The sequence below is a fragment of the Setaria italica genome, chromosome II, assembly GCF_000263155.2.
Source record: "Setaria italica strain Yugu1 chromosome II, Setaria_italica_v2.0, whole genome shotgun sequence".
Lineage (NCBI taxonomy): Eukaryota > Viridiplantae > Streptophyta > Magnoliopsida > Poales > Poaceae > Setaria > Setaria italica.
The window spans coordinates 41,718,034-41,737,620 of record NC_028451.1 but is presented as its reverse complement, the minus strand read 5'-3'; the positions used below and the strand labels follow the sequence as shown (position 1 = coordinate 41,737,620).

The 19,587-nt window shown below is 44.4% G+C and overlaps 2 protein-coding genes and 1 pseudogene across 4 annotated transcripts in view; all 3 read right to left on the bottom strand.

Annotated features, from left to right (window-relative positions):
- LOC101786401 (tRNA wybutosine-synthesizing protein 2/3/4) overlaps window positions 1–6,551 on the bottom strand; it is a 7,767-nt gene extending 1,216 nt beyond the window's left edge. Inside the window, exons 1-9 of one of the 3 annotated variants that reach the window (XM_004957790.3) lie at window positions 6,037–6,551; window positions 5,494–5,684; window positions 4,703–4,986; window positions 3,836–4,252; window positions 2,455–3,591; window positions 2,251–2,380; window positions 1,716–1,951; window positions 1,502–1,637; window positions 1,337–1,413 (exon numbers count right to left, since the gene is read on the bottom strand). In XM_004957790.3, coding sequence (XP_004957847.1) covers window positions 1,337–1,413; window positions 1,502–1,637; window positions 1,716–1,951; window positions 2,251–2,380; window positions 2,455–3,591; window positions 3,836–4,252; window positions 4,703–4,986; window positions 5,494–5,684; window positions 6,037–6,469 — 3,041 coding nt within the window. In that variant the 5' untranslated portion in view covers window positions 6,470–6,551. The remainder of the gene's footprint in view (window positions 1–1,336; window positions 1,414–1,501; window positions 1,638–1,715; window positions 1,952–2,250; window positions 2,381–2,454; window positions 3,592–3,835; window positions 4,253–4,702; window positions 4,987–5,493; window positions 5,685–6,036) is intronic. The other 2 variants (XM_012844232.2, XM_022824172.1) reach the window with 2 other exon arrangements.
- Window positions 6,552–6,757: 206 nt separating this feature from the next.
- On the bottom strand, window positions 6,758–11,489 carry LOC101785188 (pentatricopeptide repeat-containing protein At1g05670, mitochondrial). Its single transcript, XM_004957786.2, has 3 exons — window positions 8,998–11,489; window positions 8,752–8,897; window positions 6,758–7,315 (listed from the first exon to the last, which is right to left on the bottom strand). The coding sequence occupies exon 1, from the start codon at window positions 11,384–11,386 to the stop codon at window positions 9,113–9,115; it is 2,274 nt and encodes a 757-aa protein (XP_004957843.1). The 5' UTR covers window positions 11,387–11,489; the 3' UTR covers window positions 6,758–7,315; window positions 8,752–8,897; window positions 8,998–9,112.
- Window positions 11,490–12,691: 1,202 nt separating this feature from the next.
- LOC101786140 lies at window positions 12,692–19,337 on the bottom strand (annotated as a pseudogene).
- Window positions 19,338–19,587: the final 250 nt, after the last annotated feature.

Sequence of the window (19,587 nt, the reverse complement as noted above, 5' to 3'; positions counted from 1 at the left end):
ATTCAAGCAGAAAAACAATAGGGCTGCTCATTACAACCAAAGCCAACTATGTCAAGTCATTTGAAATATACTAATCTTTGTGTAGTCACTGCACTAAGCATAAAAGGTAAGGCTTGCTTGATCGCATTTATGCTACTGTTCTCACTCAAGCCACTGAGACACAGGCTAACTGAATTCATGGATCTTGTCGTATCATAAACAAAAATGTACAAGACACCAACATTAGCCCTATAAAAACTTCTACATCCTGAATACCAAACTCTAATCCAGAATCTACTTTGGTAACAAGGGCATTTTGAATACAAGACCAATAATGTAATAATAATTCTAACAAAGCAACATTATAGCATATCCTAAAGAACAGATCATGCATCATGTATCAACCATAAAACTCTGGCATTAGCGCAAAATAGTCATCACATTTACGAGATTTAGAGAACATCCCACGAACAGTCCAAGGAAACAGGTCCCCACCTTTACGATAGATGTGATGTCTTTTGGGGGGGGGGGGGGGTGTTCTCCTTTTTGGCCCACAATTTCATATTGCATGCAATGGAAAAGACAACTTGTTTTCATGTGAGGCCACATATTCACTATTTCAACACTTCTTTACCAGCTCAGCATGTCAATGCGTGGCACACTGAAAGCAACACTATGCAGGCATTTTCAGTGTGCAGACAACCTAACAGTATGCTACTGATTATTATTGGAAGCATGCAAAAATTAGCATGTAAGCAGTAAGCATTCTGGAATATGTCAGACTAGCGCCTCTAAGCTGGGTTTGAATTTAAAGAACATTTAGAATCTTCTGAAAAAATATTTCGATGGGAAATTGTTGTGGGCACTTACAAACAGGTGGGTATGGTTGGCGATTACAAAAGGGCAGCAGGCGCAGAAGAGAAAAGCTAGAGGGCTTGAGAATAACTCAATAACAATTATAATAGGGAAACCTTTTTTTGTTTAAACAGGGTAAAATGCTATTGTTTATAAGGACTATCCAGATTTATATGGACTCGATATCCTAGCTGAGCATGATGAACAAACCAATCCTAAAATAGATACAACTTTCCAAAAGGTAACAGGTACATCCAATTCCCAACTGACTCTGAAACACAACTAGAATCCTCACAAAACCAGCTCAAACAATACTTAATCTCCTTGACTGTTGAAGGCTGCTGCTGATAGTGCAACAGAAACAATAAACTCAGTTGGCCCCATGCGAGCAGGCCAAGACAAGCTTACCTAGGCCTCTACATTTACATCTTTATGGAATACTATGAGAAACACACAACGAAATAAACAAGATTGAAACAACTCAGTGATGCGGAGGGATCACCTTAAAGCTCTAACAGCAGTGGCCCAGCTACATTCACTTGAGGGTAACAATCCGAGACAAACTCGATCAGCAACACCCTAATTCAAGTCCAGCATGAAAAAAGAAAGGTCAGGAACCATCCTAGTTCATGTATTAGCAAAAAGGTGAAATTTGCCCAGTACATACTTTGGGTGCAGTCACACGGTTATCTCCTTCGAGTATAATACATCGTTCCTGTACGTGGTTGTCACAAACATTGCGTCGAAGAGCCTCCAGAGCATGTGGATTCCATTCACATGCATAAACGAACTTAGCATTAGCCCTGCAAGAGTAAGAAATTTAGAACAGCATTTTTGTATAATCAGAATGTGTTAGACCAAGGTTATCACAGAGAACATACTTCACGAGAAATGGGAGAACAAAGTATCCGATTCCAGCAAACAAATCCACAACCACCTCATCTCTACAGTCAAGCTGTCCCATGCGAAGCTTCTCCGAACGGTTACCAGAAGAAAACATACATTTTGTTGCATCAAGTGAATAACAGATGCCATTTTCATGATGGGTAACCCATCCGTTATCACCCAGAAGAAGTTCCAGTGTACTATCTCTTGTACCATTTGGTATGATTTTACCCTGCACAAAAGGGGGCAGACGGAGTAAATTATATAGAATCCCCAGAGAAAAAAATGCTTGGCAGGGTAACCACATGCATGCCACTAGTTACAAACTATTAGAAAAGCACTATCTAATATTGAGATGCAATTAAGCATGAGACACCATACAAGATACTGACTTTAATTAAGAGTAACAGCAGGACAACAAACATTATCAATTAGCTACACAAATAGGCGTTGAGCTTCACAATAATATGGTAATTATTCCTATTTCCAATAACTTAGAAAACAGAAACCAAGAATTCAGCCAGCACTTACTTGACGTGCAAGACGTTGTGCGCCGAGTGACTTGGCAACTAGTGGCCAGAGTTCCTCGCTAACCGATTCCCACAATGGATCCTTAAAACATGTCTTTGGGAGTATGATGATGTCACCAAGTATCTCCCACCTACACATAAGAATGAAACTTAAGCAAATCCATAGTCGTAACAGCAATAGATATTCTCATCAGAGAAAACAAACCTTGCTGGGAGCTGCTCCAACAACTGAGAGGGCATTCCTTTAGTTTCTAGAAGAGAAGATACAAGTTCCTTCATGATGTTTTGAGGAGACTTGGAAGGCTTTCGGCTGATGGCTAGTTCATCTTTCAAAAAGGAACCATTGCAAGATGACAAAAATTTTAATGCATTTTGAAGAGATACGTTATCTCCCGCAAGCTTCTTTTCAGTAAATGCTAACGTTTCATCAAGGTTACATGACTTATGTTCCATCATCATGTGGTCATCAGTATTTAGGACATGGAAGACTTCATTGACAGGAAAAAGAACATGGCTGTTATCATGGCTCACTCGAACTTTTCTAGCAAGATCCAACCATCCAAACTTTTTCAGAATGTCCTTTGCTAATTTAGCATACTTCTTTTCCAGTTGAAGAACCAGAGGGCCTGAATCAGTAAAACCACCAGAATGAGAATCATTTTGTGACTTATCATGACCCTTTTTTTCATCTCTTGATAAGTCAACAGTAGGGATTGCATCACAACTTTGTACAGGCGTGCCATCCTTCTTGTCATCATGTTTAAACATAGAGTCCACTGAATGCAGATCAACTATTATTGGTTGATTAAATTTGGTCCCAAATGCATAGCAAGATGCACCACCACCTAAAATAACAAGATGATCTTCAATGACAATCGATGAACTACGGACACAGAGGCACTGGCTCAACAAGGGAATGGAAACAGACAACCAGACTCCATGCTTTAAGTTTAGCAATGCAACTTCTTGATTGTTTCCTGTAATAGGGCAACCCCCAAGTATCCCAAGATAATTTTTGTAGATGAACATGCAATGTGAAAACCTAGGTGATGGAGTTCCCTCGTATGTGCTTTCCTTGTTCCACTCAAGTGTTGTTGTATCAAAACTGTAGAAGTCCTTCAGTGCATGTTGACCATCATGACCTCCAAACATGAATAACTTTGAACCATAAGACACCAGAGAATGTGAATGTCGAGCACACGGCCATTCGCCAGCAGCAGCAACCATGCTCCATTCCATACTTTTCGTGTCAAGTATATTCATGCAGGAATATAAGCCTTCATTACTAAGTCCACCAAAGACATATATTTTTGAAGCTACTGCAGCTGCAGCATGCCGGTGCCTACATAAAGAAACAGAAAACTTCAATGAACAGAAATGGGCCAACTCTTTTCTACCTAGAGTGAACTGCAGGAACTTCCTGCCATATTCAGAGGTTGCTTCAGAAAAAATGAAAAGAATTGTCACAGAAACAAAATTTGAACACTAATTAATCTACCACCGACGTTTTGAGTCTCCATTTGGCAAGCACGTATCATGTAAAGGAAAAGGTGGAAGGGGGATCAAGGGTTTAATCTAAACAGTACCTTGGGCGGAAGATATTTCCACTGCACTCCAGTCTTAACCAGGTATTCTCAGTGCTTTGTAAGACCCAGACATCATCAAGAATTTCTGAAGGACCACCCCTACCTCCAATAACAAAGGTGCTATTATCAACAGAAGTAACCGTATGGCCCATCCGTGGTGAAGGAGACTCTTTAAAGATCATCTCTGTCAACAAACCAGATTTGTGATCAAGCAGAAGGGAATAGTTTCTCCTTGAATGCCTTCCTGGTCCTCCAAAACCACCAAAAGTTAGGACCCGTTGCTCTCCTCCAACAGGAAACACACAAGATGATTGGCCCCATAATAAGAGCTTCTCGATTGGTTCTCCACTAATCTTCAATGCAGCAGTAGATAGATGATACTTTTTGTTTCCGGGCAACTTCTCCTCCAGCACTACTCTATATAGAACATAACAGGACAAATAAACAATATTCAGTCAAAGGCTCAGAGCTACTGGATTTTGGTCAGAAAACTAAAGTACCCTAAATTGGTGCAGGACCACCAACTCATTAAATAGTGCAGGAAAACCATGGTTTAATAACATGATACCATCACCTAATCTGCTACAAGGAAAAAAATATTTTTACTAAAAATAAGATGGAAAATGATTTCTCTCTTAGTTCAGCTAATGTTCAACAAGATAGTATTTAAAGCATTAACATATATACAAACATGGAAAACAAGTCAGCGGTCCAACATAGAACCGTAGCATGTACTGCAATGCACCTTTTTGAAGAAAACAAGTTTTGTCAAACAGCCATTTCAGGCTGAACAGACTAATAAATTTAAATACCAATCTATGAAAAACTGAAGAACAAGATAAGAAAAGGTGAGATAAGAGAACATGCCGTTTAGCATTACCAAAACCATGCTCGGCGCCCTTGCTCCATGTAGGGTCTTGATTTTCAAAATACTGTGCTTCTAGTGAACCTTCCCCGATTTCACTATCACCTCTGTCATCAGCATCACAGTTTTTACCACCATTTCTCCTTTTTGTAACTAAGTCATTATTTTTCTTGGCACCTTTATCCAATGATATCTTAACTTCACAACCCAGGGAAGCCCTGTGATCAACAGTCTGACTATTACTTCCGTTACAATTATTTAACAACCCTGGCGAACCTGACAAACCCTGGCAGTTTGATAGGAACCAACATGTTAAAAAAAATTCTGGGAACGTGATAATAATCAAGGTCATCATGATAGTCAAAGTTGAATTTTGGGCAATACACAAACTTCCAGAACAATATATATTTTTTTCTGTGAAGAGAGGGATTGGATTGAAGTTAGAAATTGTGAGGAAATGTATAATGTATAAATGGATAAATAACTTATTGGACAAGTATTTATAAATCAAGATGAAGTAAATGTTTCCATCTGCTTGAAAAATCTTACTCAGCTCATTAAGTAGGTTCTATTAAGAGTAGGGTTCCATTGATTAAACACAATCCGAGTTTATTCTTCGCCTAATGAACATTCATCAAAAAAACATTTTTGGACTTACATAATATCCAAAGATTCGAAACATATGTTTGTCATGCATACTCTTAACAAAAAAGTGAGCAACAGTGCCAGGAATACAATAAGACAAATAGTAACTATTAGTAACAAAAGCATTGATTTCAAAATAGCTCAGTACCTCAGTCTGCAAAAGATCTAGAAATCCATCCATTCGTTTTTTGTTTGCCTCCATTTTACAGTTGGCAATTCTGACAAGGTAACGGATGTACTCCGGAGAAACAACAAGTTCATCAATCTGCCCCAATGGCACTTCCATACGAATCGAGCATCTTATTGCCACCATTGCACGTTTCTGCAAGCTTGTGATACCTAAAAATGAGATTAATCAATTTTTAAACTAACTTAATATGATATTCACGTAGATAAGCAACATCAAGACAAGTGAAACCTAATATAAAACCTCAGCAATACATGGTAGACAGACGTTGACAGTTCACACTGAGTTACTTTACTATATTCATATATCTCTAAAACTGCCCTATGTAACTGACTAAAATGAACCATGTGATTAATCACAGATGGATTCAGAAATAACTCCACATATCCATGTATTGAATACTGTGCAAAACACTGATTGAAAGGATGCAATGCTAAGTTGTTCGAGGAATACAAAGCTCTACCCAACATACTGAATTACTGAGCCAATAAAGGGACAGCTCACCTGATTCCCGGAAACCAGCGCTGATCGCGGCGGCGACGAGCGCCGCAGCTGCGGCGGCGTCCCTGCACTCCACCGCCACGATCATCGGCTCGAACCTGAACACCAGCTCGTCCCCAGCCGCTCCCGAGCCGCTCCCACCGAACAGCTGTTTCACCACGGCGTCCGGATCGGCGGGGTCGTGCGACACGTACACCCACCCGCCGCCGCGCGCCTTCTTCTTCGGCTTGGCGGCGCCCTGGCCCTGGCCCTCCTGCGGCTGCGCGAGGACGGAAACGCGGCCGGAGCAGGAGGAGGTAGTGAAGAGGTCTGGATGGGAGTTGAGCACTTCGAGGAGCGGGGCGATGGGAGCGTCAACGCCGCCCTTCGGGGACTTGTCCGGCGCCGGCGAGGAGAGCGCGGCCAGCGCCGCCGCCTTCCGGTGAGCGAAATCCATCGGACCAGGGAGGTTGCCGTTCGCGGGGTGCTAGGGTTTGGGTTGGGCTTTTGCGAGGTTTAGGGGATGCAGATGTCTTTTTTCCCCCCCAAGGCTTCGAGATTGGGCCTTTCATATAGCCCGCAACAATAAGCCCAAACAAGAATCATTCCTTTTCTTCTCCCTAAGAGATGAAAAGTAATAAATGTAGGTTACATTTTGTACGCATTCAATAAATATTCATATATATACTTGGACAGCTGATATAAATTGGACGTGTGCAATCTAGAACTGCGAGGAAACAATGAATACGTATCACATCCGCTGAAAAAGCTCTGTATTGTTCCCCTTCGTTTTCTAGATACAGGGGAAAGAATCATACATTGTTTCTCAGAATGAAATTTATTCTTACACTAAAGCTGTATCTTCATGTCCAAGCCGTATATTTCCCACACGTGGCTTTGTATTGAATTGTCCTGATTTCTAACAGCTAAACCCATCTGGTGCTGCATTTTTTGCTTCTCAGAGAAACTGAGTTCCCTGTCTCATTTGATCCATTTCTCCAAAGTACAAATGAAGGTCCAAGCCAGTGAACAATAAAGCTGAGGCGGGTCCTGTAACTTTGAGGATTTGAGGAGGGATGGTGTATGCAAACTGAGCATACTAACATATTTTTCTCAAAATCAGCCTCGACATCTCTGTAGTCTCCTGTTCTGCCAGTAGTTTGGTCCCTGTTCCTCCGATATGTAGTTTATGTACCTATCGGCATCACACGTAGCCGCTTAGGCCCTGGTTACTCCCTGTGACGACGATTAACTCACTCGTTCACAGCCTAACAACCATCTTTGTTTCCAAACAATCTATATCCTGCAAGGCAGAGGCTTAAAGGTCAGTGAGCTCATTGCAACGCCAAACAAATATCGCTAAAAGTATCCTAGTAGAGTAACCCTTAATCTGAAAGGAAAAGGAGACTAAATCCAAGCAAAGTAGATCTAGTTTATATTTTTTGCAGAAAATAACACCGGAACACGAGCAGCTCTGAAGAAGCACTGGTTCTAAACTTCAACATGGTGTCAGTAGCAATAGCAACACAAGCATGAGTGGAAGTTGAAGCAGGACATGGATATATGTGAAGTAATCAATATGTGCATCTAAGAGCATCTCCAACAGCTTATGTAAAATAGATTGTTATCCCAAAACTGCCAGGATACCTAAAACAGCCAAAAAAACTGCTCCAACTGCTTTGCTATATGGATTGCTATCCCTAAACTTTTTAGCCTATGACCTAAATTTCTCTCTCCAATATGCAAATATACCAATCCAACACTAGATTGGTAAAACTGCAAGCACTCATGCGGGAAGGCCAACTACCTCGCTTTGGACGCTTCCGCCGCCACGCTCTCCCCGATGGTGACTCCTCCGGCCACTGGACCTCACAGCTGACCTCACTGCTGGCCTACCCACACCCCTCCATCACCGATTTGCCTTCCACCCCTCCGCCGCACAATCCGCCGCTCTCATCTTGTTCCTGAGCTCCGGCGAGTTGCAACACGGACGGCGCTACGACTCGTGCGGGTGAGGCTCCGCCGCCCCAGCCCCCGGGCAGGCGTGCGCCGAGCAGGCGTGGCTCCACCAATCTACCTTCGGCGGCGATTTGGGGGCAACGGCTCCTCGATTTGGCGCCGCTGCGGCCAAGCTCCGCCGGCCTCCCTCCTGCGATTGGAGCTTGATTCGTTGATCCTGTGCCACCGGGAGACCTCAAGGGGCGAGCGCCGCCGCGCGTGCGAGCTCCGCCAGCCCAGAAAAGCCGCTGCGCGAGCGAGCGGTGCCGGCCTAGCCACGGGACGGGCGGGCAAACGCCATCGTGCGGACGAGCTCCGCCGGCCTAGCAGCGTCGGCGCGGGGGCAAGGGAGAAGAAGAGCGGTACGGTGGCGAGGCAGGGAGCAACGGCGGCAAGGTAGGGAAGAAGGGAGTAGTGATGGCGAGAAGGGGGAGGAGGGGAAGAAGAAGATAAGTCAAGTTTATAGAGTGACCCTAAATAAAAATTTCATTCGCAGATTAGCCCTTGAAAGGATTATAGGTCACCAGTTTTATATATGCTGTTGGAGAAGGCAGCTTTGGAGTACCTAAATTTTTCTCTCTCCTATACCTAAAAGTGTTTTTAGATCATGAGTTTTACATATGCTGTTGGAGATGCTCTAACAATGCCCTAGGTGACTCATATTTATTTTGCAAGTATCAAACTAACAAATGGATGCATCATTAATCTTGATATAGGAAAACACAGGAACAAGGACCAGACATGATACTTGGAAAGAAAAACAATGATGTGCATGTCCTCCACCCTTTTTTTGAAGGAAATGTCCTCCACCTTGCAAATTGCACCAGCACCACAACGTGCTTTTCCATCTACACTGCTGAACATCTTCTGGAAGACCGTCATGATTGCTGTAGTTAAAGGATAGTGTCATCAAACATCAGAAAATGCAGGGGAACACAGAACTACTACGTGTAACCAATTTAAATGATTAGAAGAAACCATTAGTACCTCAACTGTCAGCTTTAGCATGGTGAAAAGGGGCAGTACATAGTCTGGATCGTGTGTTCACATTAGACACGATCTAGAAGAAGCTAGCATTACATCGCCAGCCTAAATAATGTTCCTAATGTATATGTTCCTTTACAACATCTTGATCCATTTCAGCTCTTGATTTCACGATACTGGCTTCCACCAGTTCATCACAAAGAGCTAGAGTTGACTCCAAATTATCCTCATTAAAATTGAAATCAATATAAAAATTGTATACATCTGGTTCAGCTGTCAAACCCTCCTTCCTCATCTCATCAAATAGCTTTCTTGCCTCAATAAATTTCTTCTTTTTATTCAGCAATCTTATAAGAGAACTGTATGAGGTTGCAGTAAGTCTGAAACCCTTTTCTATCATTTCCTTGTGGAAATATAGTGCCTCTTTCATATTTCTTGCCTTGCAGTGCCCCTTGACCAATATATTGTACGTGTTCTCATTTGGCGCCACCTCCAGAGAATTCATCCCCTTATAGATCTCAGTGGCAGATTTCATATTATTGCCAATGCAGTACTGCTTCATTAGAGAATTGTAGGTTGCTGCATTAGGGCGGATGTTCTTCTCTAGCATCCATTCGAGCAGCTTCTTTCCTCCTTCTACCCTACCTGACATGCAAAAACCATTCATCAAAACATTATAAGTGACAATAGTAGGCTTAATTCCTTTATCTAACATCTCCTGCAAGAGGGTGTGAGCCCTATCAAGCTCCCCTGACTTGCAGAGTGCATCAATAAGAGTTGTGTATGTGTAAACATCTGGCTTAAGACCCGCTGTATCCATGTCTGCCATAGTCCTCATGGCCTGCTCCAGATTGCCAGACTTGCATAGGCCATTGATCAGGGAGTTGTATGTGCAAGCATTCAGCTCAAGCCCCCTGTTACACATCTCGTGCAATAGCTCATTAGCAGCCTGAGCATCCCCTTGCTTGCATAGTCCATCCGACAAAGCTGTGTATGTCACCACATTCGGTGTCACTCCTCTCTGCACCATTGTATTATGCACTCGAAAGGCCTCTGCCATCTTCCCTCTCTTGCAGTACCCATCTATGAGCACTGTGTATGTGACCTCATCGGCATCCAACTGCCTGGCCAACATTTGCTGAAGCAACATCTCTGCCTCTTTCAGCTCACCAGCCCGGCAAAGCCCATTGATCAGCGTGGTATATGTCACCCCATCAGTTGCCAAACCTGATTTCTGCATCTCATCAAACCACCTTCTTGCAGCTGCCAAATCCCCTTTATTACAGAAACCACTCAAGACAGTTGTATACACTGCCTCATCCAATATCACCTTACGCTGGACCATATCCTCCACCACCCTCAAAGCATCTGAAACCTGCCCGTTGTCACACAATAATGCAACAATACTTGTATACACGATTGCATTTGGCTCCATCCCTCTTGCCACCATTTCATCCAACAGTTTCACGGCGCTCTCCAGTTCACCAAGAGCACAGTAACCATGGACAAGAATCCCATACGTGACAACATCAGGCGGCAACGCCATTTCATCAAACAGTTGGCGTGCATCCTCCAAATGGCCAGCACCACAGAGCGCCTTGAGTAGTATATTGTAGGAGCAAACGTTCTTGTCCGGGAGTTCTTGAAACAACTTGATGGCCTCATCAAGAGGGAGGCGGGAGAGCACGGCGTTGCAGGCCTCCAGCGACGGGGAAATGCCGTACTGGCGGAGGCGGCGCAGTAGGGGCGCGGAGGGGAGGCACTGGAGGAGGAGGTCGAAGGAGGCGGGGTCCGAAGAGAAGGCCTTGTAGGTGGTGATGAAGTGTTCGACGAAATGCCGATGGGGCGAAGGGAAGCGGACGGCGCGCACGAGGATGGCGCGCGCGGTGACCGCGTCTCCGCGGGCGGCGGCGAGGTGCGCGGCGACGGCGAAGCACCGGAGAAGGTGCGGGTGGGGCTGCTGGTTGCGGCGTGAGGGGAAGAGGAGGAGTAACGGGAGGAGGAGGCCGGCGTGGTCCGGGTCGGATGCGAGGAGCTGTAGCGCGAGGAGGAGGTGGATCGGGCGGAGGAGTGGCAGGAATGGGAGCGGCGGGAGGGTGCCGGGACGAGGCGAGGCGACCACCACGGCGGCGAGGCGGCGCGCGAGGAAGTCGTCCTCCGGCGAGTCGGGGCGGGGCGGGTGGTAGTCCGGGAACGGGCGGGGCGATGCGGTGGCCGTGAGGGGCTCGGACTCAGCCGTCGGAGCGCGGCGGTGACCGCGGCGGCGTGGAGGAGAGGAGGCGGTGGCGTGGCCGCGGCCGGCGGCGCCCTCGTGCAGGAGGGCTCGCGCGGGGGTCAAAGAGGAGGAGCGCTTCGCTGCTGCTGCGGCGGCGGCGACGCGGCGAAGGAGCATCCGGCGGCGCCGGTTCCTGGAGTGGTGCCCGCCCTGGCGGCGGCGGCGGCGGCGGGAGATGGGCGCTGAGCGGGTGGAAGGCCGAGGGCGCTGGCCGAGGTGACGAGTAGTATAACCGAAGGATCCAAAGAAAGCCGCTGGACCGTTGGATCGGATCACGACATCACGTGGCTCATGGTAGAGTTCAAAGTGCTTGTTCTTGTTCAGATGTGCATGTGTTGCCCCGTGTGCTTGTACTTGTACTTGTACAGTGCTTGGCTGCTTGTTCATCCGGTGATGTTGCAGCAGTGATTTGTTCAAGTTTGCAGACATCTGATGCTTGCGTTTTAGTTGCCCAACTTTGGGGTGTCAAAATTACTGTAGCAACACTGTAGCGTTTCGTTTGTATCTGTGAATTATTGTCCAAATATTAACTATTTAGGCTCAAAAGATTCGTCTCGCAAAGTACAACAAAACTGTGCAATTAGTTTTTGATTTCGTCTACATTCAGTACTCCATGCATGTACCGCAAGTTTGATGTGATGGAGAATCTTCTTTTTGCATAGTACCAAAGTTGGGATTTTGGAGTGAACTAAACATGGCCTAAATTCAGCAATCTGAAAAGTTTTGTTGATACTCCTTCCGTTCCAAATTACTATTCGCCACGTATCTAGACATAATATATATATAGGTGTATAAGAAAAGTTATGTACCAAAACGAATAGTAATTTGGGATGGAGGGAGTACATCTTATTTCTGTTTAGTTTCAAAGTCACAGTGAACATCCAGATCAAACTGGCAAGGTGGCAGGAGCATCAGCTGGAACCCGGCACTTCGCCAAATAGGTCATGCATTTCTGGTGACTTCTTAGTCTCGTCTCTTTATGAACACGATTCATACAATTTGAATCTCTTTTGCCTCTTGCCCAACGTAAACAGGGGGGGGGGGGGACTGAAGCATAAGAAAGATCATCGTTTCATATATCCATGATGCCAATTACTTCGATATGTTTACTGTTGTTCCCTGCAAACAAAAGATGAAAAGAACGATGAATTATCAAATTAGGAACAACATTTTACTAACAGATATTTCATTTTTTGCAAGTCAATGGAGATACTCCACTTTAAATTTTACATTTAACTTTTCGAGGTTCGTACACTATATCTTCATATATATTAAAAATTATGTACTTGAAAAAGATAAAACAGAAACAGCCTACAATTTGAGACGGGGGAGTATGTCACGACTCAACAATTTGAGGCGGAGGGAGTATGTCACGACTCAGCAAATCAGCGCTTGCACCTTCAGGGAAGAAAGAAGTTCAGGTGGTAGATGTCTTTTTAATAGACAAAGAACGCCTTTATTAGCGCAGGAAAAATAAAAAAACATACAAAAGAGCACAGCTCATGAGCGTTTACAATGGCTTGTGTTTACAAATTAGAAGAGTCTCTTCTTGTTCCCACCATAGCATTTCTGAAGACACACCAGATATTTACAAATTTGCATGGATTTGTTGCAGGTTTACTGCTACTGCTGCTTCACCAAGTTCCTTAGCACGTAGTGAAGGATTCCACCATGGTCAAAGTAAGCCAGCTCCACCTACAAAACCAACATCTTTGTTATTCCCTTACGCAATTTACATTGAAAATCAATACAATTCAACCGATGTTAAGCTTGTTGAAAAGGCATTGTTAAGTGGGGTTGTACGCGCGCACACGCGCTTGCAATCATTAGCTGTAACTTTCAGAAAACGTGATGTGGCATTTTATTGTACTCCCTCTGTCCTAAATTATAGGTCGTTTTGATTTTATTAGATTCATAGACTTTGATATGCACTTAGATATACCCTATGTCTAGATGCATGATAATATCTATGTATCTAGAAAAGTCAAAACGACCTATACCATTATACTGTGAACATTCCAGTCAACCTACACGCAGTTTTCCTAGAATTACCAGTTCCACATTACCGGAGAACTTACCATAGTATCAATACGGAGCTTGCAGGTAAAGGACTTCCCACTGTCAGTGACCACTTGGACATCCTGCCCCGGTTGTATCTCACTTACCTCGCTAGGGAGCCTAATCGTATGGCGCTCAAGACCGGTGAGCCCCAGAGAATCAGCATCCTCCCCAGGCTTGAAGCACAGCGGTATCACCCCTATTCCCACTAGGTTGCTGCCAAGGGCGGATCCAGGGCCCGGGCTGCCCGGGCTGCAGCCCGGGGCGAGACCACGGAGTCCCTTTAACCTATGTGCTGTTTAGCCTAACAAAATGAGGCTTAGGAGACAAAATTAGACTATTTTAGGTGTGATTCAACAGCTCAGCCCGGGGCGCAGCCCCGTTCTGGATCCGCCCCTGGTTGCTGCGGTGGATCCTCTCGAAACTCTTGGCGATCACCGCTTTCACCCCCTGGTGACATAATTTTGTCAAAGACATGCTGCAAATTCCTGGTAGCCAGCAAAGAAATAGAGGTCATATGATGTGTGCATACCAGTAACATAGGTCCCTTGGCAGCCCAGTAGCGAGAACTTCCGCTGCCATATTCCTCTCCAGCCAGCACTATGGTGTGATGTCCATCAGTTTTATATCTCTGTCACAGACATGACAATTGTAATAGACTGAGAGGAGCATATGAGAAATACTCGTCAACAAGAATTATGATCTCATAATCAGCTGCATTTTGTAGTCAGATAGACAACGGAAAATGACAAGTATACACTTGACTGTAATCATTTCGAGTAGTATACCCCTCCGTCCCAAATTTCTATTCGTTTTGACTTTTCTAGATACATAACTTTTGTTATGCACATAACAAAAGTTATGCATCTAGAAAAGCTAAAACAAATAGTAATTTGTGACAGAGGGAGTACTTAACAACAATTTTTTCTTGGCGAAGAAAAACTAACCATTGCCGCATCGAACACGAAAAGCTTGTCTCCGGTAGGGACATGAACTGTCTTTGGTCCAACTTCTCTATTTAACAGCCGATTCACAATCCTGATATTCGCAAAGGTTCCTCGTGCCATCACTTTGTCATTGCCCCGTCGACTTCCATAAGAATTGAAATCCTTTGGCTGCACACCGCGCTCAAGCAGGTATTTGCCAGCAGGGCTGTCCTTGGGGATGCTCCCAGCTGGTGAGATGTGATCAGTCGTGATGCTGTCACCAAACTTCAGCAGGCAATAGCCAGTAGGCGTCCTCTACGCTGCGTGGACCTCGTGGAGTCGGTGTTATATCCTTGAAGAACGGGGGATCATGAATGTAGGTAGAGTTGGGATCCCATGGGAAGCATTTTGCTTTCGTAACGGACAACTGGTTCCACATTGGGTTGCCCTGCGTGATTGCTTCATAGGTGCTCCTAAACATGTCAGGCAGCACACTCGATTGCTCAACCTGGTAAATGTTATAATCCAACCATAATGAGATAATGTGTGTTCCATTTTTGGTAAATACATTCTGAACAAGACGAGTGCAACAACTTTGAATTTACCTCTGCAATTTCTTCATTTGATGGCCATATGTCCTTGAAGTACACATCCTTTCCATCTTTTCCTTTCCCGATTGGCTCCTTCTCAAAATCAATATCAACCTGATGCAAATGTATACAAAATACAAGAGTTTATTTATGTGGTGGTGACACCATAAAAAATGGAATCAATCAGGTAAATCACTGCTTACTGTGCCGGCAAGGGCATAGGCCACAACTAGAGGAGGGGAGGCAAGATAATTGGCCCGAACCAATGCATGAATTCGTCCTTCGAAGTTCCTGTTTCCGGAGAGTACTGCAGCAGCAATGATGTGCATGCCAAGACTATGGGATTTAATTTTCTGAAGGATTTTAATACCCTCACCTAGCCACTTTGTCCGCTTAACCCCCTGACCAAAATTTAGGATTGATTTACTCCCCTCAACTATTTTAGTTGGTCCAACCTACCCCCCTAATGAAATTTGTCTTTTTTATTTCTTTGTGTACAAGTTGGGTTTTGAGTTCAAATTTTGCCGAGTGACTTATAACACAATGCCCTATATTAGAAAAATACATTCAGAAAAATACATTATGATTTTTTCATCATTACTTTTTATGCAGTTTTGTATCCCTATGATCAATTTCATATTAAATATTCCTGATCTATGAAAATAACCAAAAAAATCTTAATATATTTTTCTACTAGCCATCATGTTCCCTATCTACTCACAAAATTTGGATTTAAAATTCAACTTGTATGTAGAGAAATAAAAAAGACAAATCTCATTAGAGGGTACATTGGATCAATTGAAATAGTTTAGGGGGGTAAATCGAGCCTAAATTTTGTTGAGGGGGTTAGATGGACAAAGCGGAAAGGTGAGGGTAGTAAAATGGACTTTGTCCTTTTCTGAAGTACAATCGAGCAGGAAAAATCAACAAATGTGATTAGTTTGTAAGTATGAAGTTCCATTGTCAGTAATTGCCTTAGCAACATCTTCATCAAGCTCGCCAGAGTTACCAATGCATGTTGTGCAGCCATATCCAATTAAGTTGAAACCTAGGTTATCCAAATACTTTTGCAAGCCACTGATTTTGAGACATAAGTCAGGTTTTTCCAGATTTGAAGCTAAATAAATTTCAGGTCTAAAACTACCAGGCCAGGAGGGAAATACTACCTTTTCTGCAGATATTTGGTCACTGCTCCAGATCCTGGAGCAAGACTAGTTTAAATCTATGGATGAACCTGTTAGTAGACCAAAGTTACCAAAGGCATGCTACATTAAGATGTAATTTTGAAAGCAATGAAGCCTCACCTCAAGGCCAAGTTCACACGCCTTCTTTGAACAAGGCCAGCACCAAGCATGACACTTGGATTCGAGGTGTTTGTGCAACTTGTTATGGCAGCAATCACAACACTACCATGTCTAGTCTCTGCAGGTTGCCCATGGAAGGAGAACTTCACAGCTTTATCCTGTTGCTCTTTAGGTACACCAAAGCCCTGCAATAACCCAAACGAAAATTGTAGAGACCCTAAGTGAATTTACTATTCTTTTGATGGGTACAACAGAAATCATGTAAAGGATAGGCTATTTGACTATCATGGATGCTGGCAACATTCAAGTTAGTTTAGTACTGTCACCTTAAAACCAACTTTATTATTGAGACAGGCATGCCAATCTGCTTTCATATCTTTCAAAGCAACACGGTCATGAGGCCTGAGCATAAAGATGATTGGGTACAATCATATTCAAGAAAAACTTATGTGTAGCATCATAAGATCAAAAGCATATCTAGAATAGAATGTTACCTTTTCGGACCTGAAACGCATGGTTCAACATCTGCTAGGCCTAACTATAGATAAGATGAGTAAACTCTTTCCGTTTGAGCCTGAAATTGCAGTTGGATGTTAGACATATGCGTCTTGTGATATCTGAGATAGTTTGGATGATTCTGACCTCGTTGTAATCAACAAACATGTTATTAGATCGAAGGTATGCCTCCACCATCTCAACCTATTGTAAGGAAATTACAATGCAAGAAAACTATTGGACCAAAAAAGGAATGTCCAGCCAACAATAGATTGGATCCGTCGTAATGTTTTTCGAGAAGACGTGAGTAAATTTAGGTTGAAAAATGGAAGTAACCTTTTCATCACTTCTCCCTGTCAGCTTCAGGTATCCAAGGGTCACATGATCAACTGGGAAGTAGCCCATTGTCGCGCCATATTCTGGTGACATGTTAGCAATCGTTGCCCTGTTAGCAACTGCTAGCTCACTCATCCCCTCACCTACACGCAAAACCCAACCATTAGTGATAATTATTAAAATTGACAGAAGTAAAATTGTACAGAAATAAACTTTTACCATAAAACTCAACAAACTTGCCAACAACACCATGCTTCCTAAGAATTTGTGTTACTGTCAAGACTAGGTCAGTTGCAGTAACACCATCACGCAATTTCCCTGACAGTTTAAATCCAACTACACTAGGCAGGACCATACTCATTGGCTGTCCGTTCAGAAAAATATTGCATCAGATAAAATCAAAAGAAAGGTTTATGTGCAAATAGGAATATCTTAATGTGCACGAAAAATGAACATCTCTGTGTATTACCTGACCAAGCATTGTCGCCTCTGCTTCAATCCCCCCAACGCCCCAGCCCACAACTCCCATTCCATCAATCATGGTTGTGTGAGAATCCGTTCCCAGCACACTGTCTGGATACATAATGCCATTGGTATTGAAAACAACTCGCCCAAGATATTCAAGATTCACCTGTAAAAAAAATAGAATTTAGCATCAAATGAAACTCAAGAAGCATAATACAATTAAGGTACACAAAAAGATGGGAATGGAAAACTGTCCAGCCTAGAGAAAAAAAAATGCACCTGATGAACAATTCCTGAACCTGGTGGAACAATAAGCATATTATTGAATGCCATAGAACCCCACCGAAGGAAGGCGAAGCGCTCCTTGTTCCTGTCGAATTCACGCTGCATATTAGCTTGAAGAGCATTCTCTGATCTTACCACATCAGCTTGTTCCGAATGATCAATTACTAGGTCCACTGGAATCTGCAAGTGAATAACAAAAATGTGAAATGTTGAGAAATATTAGATGATGACCAGTCGCATGACCATTCTTGCATGGTGATTCTAATGTCATAACTGTACTGAGTTAAGCCTACCAGGGGGTCAATCTTTCCAGGATCATCACCCAGTCGGGCCATAGCATCACGCATGCTTGCAAGGTCAACAATAGTGGGAACGCCACTAAAATCCTTTCAAGAGAGGAAAGCTGATAGTTAGTTTACGCTACGGTGAAGTGAAGAATAAAATTAGGAAGGCTCTATGCACACTGCCACACCTGCAGAAGAACATGGGCAGGCTTGAACGGTATCTCCACTAGCTTGGGAGCAGTATTCTCCCAATCGATAATATTCTCAACATCGTTCTCTGTAATCTGAAAACCGTCACAGTTGCAGATGGCCGACTCAAGCAGATACCGGATAGAGTATGGCAATCTTTCTGAAAATGGAATGCATAAATGAATTACAACTTCCATAGGGATCTTTCATATTAGTGCACATATAAGCACCACAACATTGCTTGGCCAAGAAGAGCTTTACCTATCCTAGGATCATTCAGGGTCGGCAAGCTGTAGTACTTCCCGTACTCTCCACCACCAGGCTTCGGGAGGCTTGTCAGGACATGCCCGAAGCCGCTATTAGCTTCAGCTGCGGTCAGCACACATACAGCGATCATGATTAAAGAGTGGCAATGAAAACATGAGCAACAACCATTAAAAATTGAAACCCGAGATTTGGAATTTATTCAATGGTGATGTTGGTCACTGCCAATTGGATGCTTGAAGCTACTCGATCGATCACCTAATTAAGCATGGAGCAGTAGAACTTCAAATCTCCGAGGTACAGCTACTCAAAATACAAACCAGACAATATGACAACTCTGCTTCTTTCAACACAGATAGAGAATAGTAGAACACTGCGTACGAACAACAATTTTTTAAAATTCGAAAAAGTTAAGTTCTAGAACATTTTATTTGTTTTTTTTTACCGTTGGACCACAGTTTTTAAAAGAGGGAGGGAGAGGGTGCTGCAGTGTGCACTGCAGCGTACTAGCAGAAACGTGCATACCCATGGTGGCGAGCCCGCGCCACGCGGACGCAGACCGCTCGCGCTCGGTGACCGCAGCGCCTGGTGAGCAGCTCCCGCGCGCGCCCGGCGATCCGAGGAGGCGGGACGAGGTGGGCGCGGGGAGCCGACGACGCTCGGAGGAGGTCGCGAGGAAGCGGGCGGCCCCCGCGAGCGGGGTGGCCGCGGAGGATGAGGAGGGGAAGCGGCGGAGGCTGTGGCGAAGCGTCGAGGCGGCCGCTCTGTACATCGTCGCTTCGCTGCGCCGCGGGCGATCAGCGAGTGATAAGGGGGGCGGGGCTGCGGGCGAGTGCCAGCAGAAAGGAAGGCTGCTTTGGAGGGAAAGGGAAGCGCCAACCACGCGCGAGGCAGGCGTGGGGTACGCCGGGAGGGAACAGGTGGAGTGGAGGGCACCTCTCGACGCTTCGTGATCGGCGTGCCAGTTCCATGGCGGCGTCGCGGGGCCCCCGCACAGCGTCTCAGACAACGGTGAGTTGGTGACACAGCTGAGCTTGGAGGCGGCGGCGGTCGTCATCAGATCGTAAGCTCAGTGACATTTCAAGTTCAAACTGGCGCCTATTTCACTGAAGTACCGAACTC